Below are 7273 nucleotides of genomic sequence, written 5' to 3' on the forward strand. Positions count from 1 at the left end.
CAGCAGTCTGTGTGAGGGAACCGAAGCTTGCTTGATATCTCTGTTTACCTCAGAATCTCCTGAACCGATGTTCATCGGAGCGGCGACGAGGAAGGCGTAGTCGCAGCCGGAAACTGCGTCGTCGAAGCTGCCTTCTTCGTCCAGCCGGGCGCCGATGATCTCCAAGGGGCCAAGCGCTTGCAAGTCCTTGAGGTGGGAATTCTTCTCCATGTCATCTGCATATACAGCTTACAGAATCTTCAGAGACGTAACATGGTGGGTTGAGAGTTGAGACCACTCTGACCAAAACAGTTTCCATCAATTTCAGCCTGGTGGTTCGGCTAGCAGACTGGATAGAATAAACATGTTTTATCCAATCGATTCTGCAGAACCGAGTACAAGATTTCGCCTCAAACTCAAGTTTAGAACCTATGATCTCACTCTCACCTCAAACACGGAAGGAAAAGTTGCTCAAGTACGTACATACTGAAGCAAAGAAACAAGAAACTAACCGGGGTCTCTGACGGTGGTCTTGACAGCGTAGCCTTTCTGGAGCAGCAGCTTGATGAGCGCTGAGGCGATGTAACCGCTCCCTCCGGTGACGCACGCCGTCCTCTTCCCCTCACCCGCCGACATCGCCGGCCACCACTCGATCGAACCTCTCGTGGAAAAGAGAAGGATTATTCGCTTGCTCCCCTCGCTTCAGGAACGAGAGGTTGTAAGGTGGTTCCTCTGGAGTGGTTGTTGGCACACTATGATGAGCTGCAAATATCATATCATATCCTCTGGGGGAAAGAGGAACCTGCATTAACACTCCCTCCGTCCGGAGAGAATAGCAGGCTAGTAGTAATGCAGAAGGTTCTTTTAAGTTGTTGAAAATGACCTGCATTACATGCATAGTTCCCTGTCAGAAAGTGATGATGTAGCTGATGGACCGGTGGCTGATCAATAGGTCTCTGTGCACTGTAATATACAACCCACGAGCTCAACTGTGAGCAATTGGCCAGCGTTTTCTTTATACTACTAGGTTTTTCTACTTCTATATGAACTAGACAATGCCTACCCGGTTGCCACGGAATTAGATATATAGTTTCTGAATATTGTGTAGAATACTAATTCAGTCCTTACGATCTAAACTATGTGAAAAGAATTCTTCATAAGCAATGTCACAATGAAATGCAGTGTAGTCTAAAGCCACTTAAAATGTACTAATGCATGCCGTGTGATAGAGGATGCTCATGCATATATCCGACGGATGTCAATGGATCAAGTTAGTAAATCTAATGGCTGCAACAATTTAGATGATGTGGAAGCATGCACGTCAATTTTTTTTTAAAGGGGAATATATTAATAGCGCGGGAGGCAACACCCTCCTTTTTCTGTATTTTTACGTTTTCTGTTTCATTGTCTTGCTTTATTTTTTCAATTTTGTTTATACTTTCAAATATTCTAAAAGTATTTGAAAAATGTTTAATGTGTATAGAAAAAAGGTTTATCACGTATACGAAAAATTTATAAAAAACATGTATAAAAATTTGATCATGTATTAAAAAATGTTAATCATGCATTTGATTTTTTTGAACAAGTATTTGAAAAATGTTGATAAACATTCGAAAAATGTTAAATGTGCATAGGAAAAATGTTGACCATGTATTAATTGTGAATTGGTTAAATGTGAATTTTTTCGAGCATGTATATAACATGTTAATAAAGTATTTGAAAAAATGTTGAATAAGTAGTCGAAAAATGGTGATAAAGCATTTGAAAAATGTTAAATGTGTAAATAAAAAATGTTGACCATATACTAAAAAGATGATGAATTTTTTTGATCATGTATATAAATATGTTAATCAAGCATTTGAAAAAATGTTGAATAAGCATTGGAAAAAATGTTAAATATGTATAGAAAAATGTTGACCATGTATTAAAAAATGATGATTTTTTATTATGTATATAAAAATATTAATCAAGCATTTCAGAAAAAAGTTGGACAATTATTTGTGAAATGTTGATCAAGCATTTGAAAAAATGTTAGATGTGTATAGAAAAAATGTTCACTGCCGGCAAGCCGCCACCCAAAGTTGGGGAGGGCTGGAGGTAGAGGATCTAGAGGCAGGAGTTCGAGGCCTGTGGCGACGTCGCCGGTTCCATGCTCGCGGAGGCACCTGCAGGATGATGTAGCTCCACAGGTAAGGTCCATACGCAGTCTAAACGGATAGGGTATGAGTATACCCACGGGTACAAGTCTATATCCGTGCCCTACCCACTACTTAACGGGTAGGGTATGGGTACTACCCATGGGTACAAATTTGTGCCCATATCCGGCCCATGCGGGTACCCGTATCCACCGGTAAAATTGCCATCCTTAGTGGCTCTCGGTCGTTAGCTACGGAGATAAGAAGGAAAAAAGAATGATCGATGAAGGCCCCACATGGGACGTGTGGCACACGTGCGTTATAATGCGCCGGATGATGGTTATCGTTTCCCATAGTACAGAGCTTTTAAGTTTCCTGTACCTTTCAGTTTATAAGCAGCAAGTGATCAAGTTGAAAGAAAAAAAGAAAAAAGAAGATTGCTAGCAGGGATGCCCGCAACATGTGCCTCGATCTCTCACCGGACAACAAGGAGAGGACGGCGGGAACGCTGGATCTTGCTTTGGAGATGGGCGCCGCGCCCAATGTGCTCACCGGCAACACGGTGACAAGGCTGATGCCATTCTCCTCTGCGAATTGGCTCGCTGCCTTCTCCAGAAGCACCATCTCGACACCCCGTATGCCTGCGACGCAGATTACATCATGAAACCAATACAGAAGTGTATGCCTGACATACTTCCATTGATGGTAAATATCCAGGGGTGAGAGACTGAACACAAATTTCAGTGTTCGTGTACCCAAGTTGGTGGCTTGTTGGCTCTGAGGTACTCAACGTCGGACTAGGAGCTCTCGTCCAGCAGCACGTGGCCGTCGCCCTGCAGCGGCCTCCTGGACACTCCGGATTGGGACGACGTGAGGATCACGCGCTTCACCGTCCCAGCTCTTGCGCACGACCTCATCACGTTGAGGGTTCCTTGAACAGAGGGTTCGATCACATCTCTCTACCATCGGACACAAAGCAGAGTAAATCATCCATCAAGAGAGAAGAAGCCTGCATAATTGGGTTGCCAAATACGTCATAATTATGCAGAGATCGGGTGTTACTCATAATGCTTTGTATGCACTTGATGCTACATTTTGAATTAACAAAATCGCCCTTTATCGGAAAAAAATTGGGTTGCCAAATGCTGAAATGACATGGGATCAAAAGTTCTCTGTATCTGAGAACTACCATTTGTCACAAAACAAGTGACGGGTGACAGCGTGAAGACTTCGTTCCAACTCACCAACTAGATCAGCATTACATAGCGATGCTGGAAGAAGAATTGTGTAAGAAAATGGAAACGAAACGTCATGGAGATGGGTGTTTACCTCGGGATCTGCTGACAACATGTTCACCGGAGCGGCCACGGGGAAGACGTAGTCGCAGCCAGAAACAGCTTCGTCGAAGCTGCCTTCTTCATTCAGATCGGCACGGATGATCTCCAAGGGGCCAAGCGCTTGCAGGTCCTCGAGGTGGGAGTTCTTCTCCGTGCCATCTAGAATTGCAGAATCTTCAGTTATAGGCGAACGCCGAACGCAACAATTCCAAGCAAAAATAACACTGTACGCTGCATCTAGGATTCGGCACGCATGCCTTGCTGCCTGAATCTCCTAAAGAAATCAGACGGCCCAAACAAAAGTTACGGTCGGCGCCAGCCAATCTCCGATTTCAACTCGAATTCGGGAAAGAAGAAAGAAAATCACCGGCACACACGCAACGGACTAGCTTAACTGGAAAGAAGAATCGGGATCGAGTCCAACCTGACAGCGTAGCCTTTCTCGAGCAGCATCTTAACAAGTGCTGAAGCGATGTAGCCGCTCCCTCCGGTGACGCACGCCGTCTTCCTTCCCTTGCCCGCCGACATGGCCGGAGGCTGCTCTGGTCTGCTCTGCTCTGGCTGGTTGGCACACTAGAAAAGTGGGGGGAAATAAAATCCTGCGTAGTTCTCTTGTGCTCGGGAAAGTATTGTCTTTGCATCAGACAATTTGCTGGCTAGTGGTACAGTAGTACTCCTTTTGGTAGATGAAAGTGACTGGCTGCATTATTATGCAGTAATGCAGACTACAACTGCACCAAAGTGATGATTCGTACTCGGAGTACAGCTGTTCCAATACTCGGAATACTTTTTGAATACGCGATTTTTTTTCAAAAAAACTTCTGAACAAAAATTGAATATAGGAACAGTTTTTGAAGTTTTGCTTTTTTTTTTGAAAAGCACAAACATTTTTTGAATTTTGAAAAAATACTAAAATTAGAACACTTTTTGAAATTTGAGATTTTTGATTTTTTTATAAAAGAAACAGAAAAGAAAAAACCTGAAAAACCAGTGGAAGAAACATCAGGAAAGAGAAAACCAGCTTAGGAACCTTCTAGAAGGTTTCCAAAACGTATGGAAGGTTCCCAAAACGGATCGCGTACTGCGCTCGCGTTGTACAAATGCGCCGGCCCATAACTCATTCGCTCGCTTCATCCCTGTGCGAACCTTCGCCATTTTGTCGCAGAACGCGACATATATGGAATTCCCTGAATATATATGTCGCCATTTTGTCACATAATACGACTTATATGAATCCCTCCCTCTAGCTATCTTCAACCCAAAGCAGGTTGTACCGACCGGTAGCCACCGCCGACTTTCCCCATTTTCGTTTTTGATCCGTTCTCTGTGTACTACCTGCTAGGCTGCTACTGGTACTCTACTCCATCAAAAGAAAAACAGCAATCCGTAAAAAAAGTGAAGACAAAAGCCACTTGGAGCACTAATAGGCACCCCATATTAGTGATTCCACTTCCACATTACCTAAACAGTAACTATTCCACTTAACTGAAGACACGCTATCAGACATGCAGTCTATCAATAAGTGATGAAGCACGCCGGTAACTGAAATCTAACCGGCAATTAGCACGACGCGACGGTGATGAACAAGTGTCCTGAGCACATTGCATCTGAACTGATTTACCATCCTTGACTGGCAATTAGCACTTTAAAATAAAAGATAATGCAATCATTAACTGGCAATTAGCACGACGCGACGGTGATTCAAAGCACCTATTGAGATCACTAGAAGAACGAGACCAGTAGCCATAACCCGGAGAAAGAAGACGCAGCTTGCAGCGACCACGTGATGAATGCCAGGGTGACCGAAAGCGCGAACTGATTGCAGCCCAGCCACGAGAACCCCTCACAGAAGTTCACATCCTTCATCAAGAAAATCGTCAGGCAGGCGGCGGCACAGACTCCTGAGAACATGAGAACCGCCACGGCCTGCAATGCATTCACAATGTGATCACTCAGATAGGCCTTTGCTAACTACTAGCTGACAGTTCGTAGGCAAAGTTCGATCGAGCACCTTTGGCAACAAGTCTCTTTAAGGTTATTATCCTATTCTCTTAAAGTGAGGCAAAACAAGAACTTAGCCCACAGAGAAGCATGAGTTGCACTTATCCTGAATTTATGTTTTCCTAAGAACTAACACATTGATACAAAACTCTGGGTTCAATTATTGCGGTTGCGGTGCATGCTTTCAACTAATTCAGACGTAGCTCCATGGACAATAGAAGAGACAAAGCGAACGACTTACCCAGTCAATGATAACAATGAGCAATAGACGAGCCGGTGCTTGAAGATCCTTTTCATTCCTCAGAGAAAAGATATCCAGACAAGCAAGGGGCAAACTCCACAGAAACTGCAGCACCGAAGCAAAGTTCAGGTAGCTGCAGGAGACCATAATACACGCGTTAGTTGATGTCAAACACAACGAGCTCCTGCACAGGCAATTCTGAAGAGTAGTCAACACGTTCAAGACTTATGCAGTTCATAGTCTCAATGATATGAACTTGATATGAGAAAGATAAGCGCTCACCGGCACACATATACTAGCAGTCAAGACAGGTCACATGTTGGAACACAGAGCCTAAGTTTAACAATCCTGATAAAATGTTATCATGGGAAGAAAAACTGTAGGTAAATGGAAAACATGAGGCTTCGTTCTTTACACGTACGCTGACACAAGCACATACATAAAGAAAACATGTCCAATATCCCAGTCCCATTTTTGAACAAGTATGGTGTTGTTCACCCCTTGCTGCCGGGAATCGAGCTTGGAATGAATCGCGGCCCCTCAACGCCCCAGTGATTAGATCACACCAAGCGAAGTTCAATTCTCAGTCAATTTCCAGTAGCAACCACCTTACCTGAACATGAATCCTTGGTAGGGCAGCTTCAGCAAAAACATGCATGCCCCATCGAAAGACAAATCAGCTAATCTAGGAAGTGAGACTGAATGGAGAGTTCAGGCGAGCTCAGTTGTTCTGTCCTTTATCTACTCTTCAAGTGATCAATCTACACCTCCTATTTTGGTCTGCTTCTCAAGAAGGGTTCTATAAATATTCTACTACTAGCTCAGACGTGATTTTTTTCCGGTCCGCGGTGTATATCTAAGATAAATTGGGCAGTGATTTCTATGGCATGATGATGAGTGGAAATAAAATAAAACCATGAAGCACCACAGCATGCATCTAGGCTTTTGTACAGGAAACTTCCCCCAAAATCTCCAAGAGGGAGGGACTCTGAATTTTACAACCAAAGTAACATCTTGATCTTGAAGCATTGGGGATGCTACTTGAGTAATGCTCATCAGCTCATGGATTCGCAAGAAAACACACGGAGGGGAGGGCATCCAAGGAACGATTACTGAAGCGAGAAAGAAAATCAAGGAACTCATCTCAACAGACAGACACAGCAAGCGGAGAAGCAGCATTTGGTGGAGAATGAAACCGGTGGTAAGGGGCAGAGGAAGTACAAGTAGGCGCTGTAGTTGGAGAAGCCATAAGCAGAGAACATGGCGAAGACGGATGCGGCGGCGAAGACGCACTGCGACACCCGCAGCGCCATGCCGCTCCATGTCCCCGGGGCCCGGGCTCCCCACTATGCGCTTCATCCCCTGCACTGCACTGCCTGGGCTTCGGTGCGGAGAGGTGGGTGGGGTGGAGAAACCTGGCTGATGGAGTCCTTCCTGGCTAGCCGGGCAGGATGTGCAGCACTAGCTAGATAGATAGATGAGAAAGGTGATGGGCAAAAGATGAGAGCAGGAATTTCACATCAGTTTCCTTTTTCCCTGTATTAGTAAGCGTGCACGTGCAACGCACGTATCATAATCTA

At 44.5% G+C, this 7273-nt stretch overlaps 1 protein-coding gene and 2 pseudogenes across 1 annotated transcript; all 3 read right to left on the reverse strand.

Annotated features, from left to right (window-relative positions):
* Nucleotides 1–59: 59 nt before the first annotated feature.
* LOC125527809 (anthocyanidin reductase ((2S)-flavan-3-ol-forming)-like) lies at nt 60–1845 on the reverse strand (the record flags this gene model as incomplete). The annotated part of the gene is given in 2 exon segments (XM_048692320.1): nt 60–215; nt 492–1845. Coding segments are annotated over 2 exon segments (280 nt in total), but the record flags the coding sequence as incomplete, so codon positions are not given.
* Nucleotides 1846–1869: 24 nt separating this feature from the next.
* Nucleotides 1870–4928, reverse strand: LOC125527808 (annotated as a pseudogene).
* Nucleotides 4929–5037: 109 nt separating this feature from the next.
* LOC125527810 lies at nt 5038–7067 on the reverse strand (annotated as a pseudogene).
* Nucleotides 7068–7273: the final 206 nt, after the last annotated feature.

Source organism: Triticum urartu, unplaced genomic scaffold (assembly GCF_003073215.2).
Source record: "Triticum urartu cultivar G1812 unplaced genomic scaffold, Tu2.1 TuUngrouped_contig_4428, whole genome shotgun sequence".
Lineage (NCBI taxonomy): Eukaryota > Viridiplantae > Streptophyta > Magnoliopsida > Poales > Poaceae > Triticum > Triticum urartu.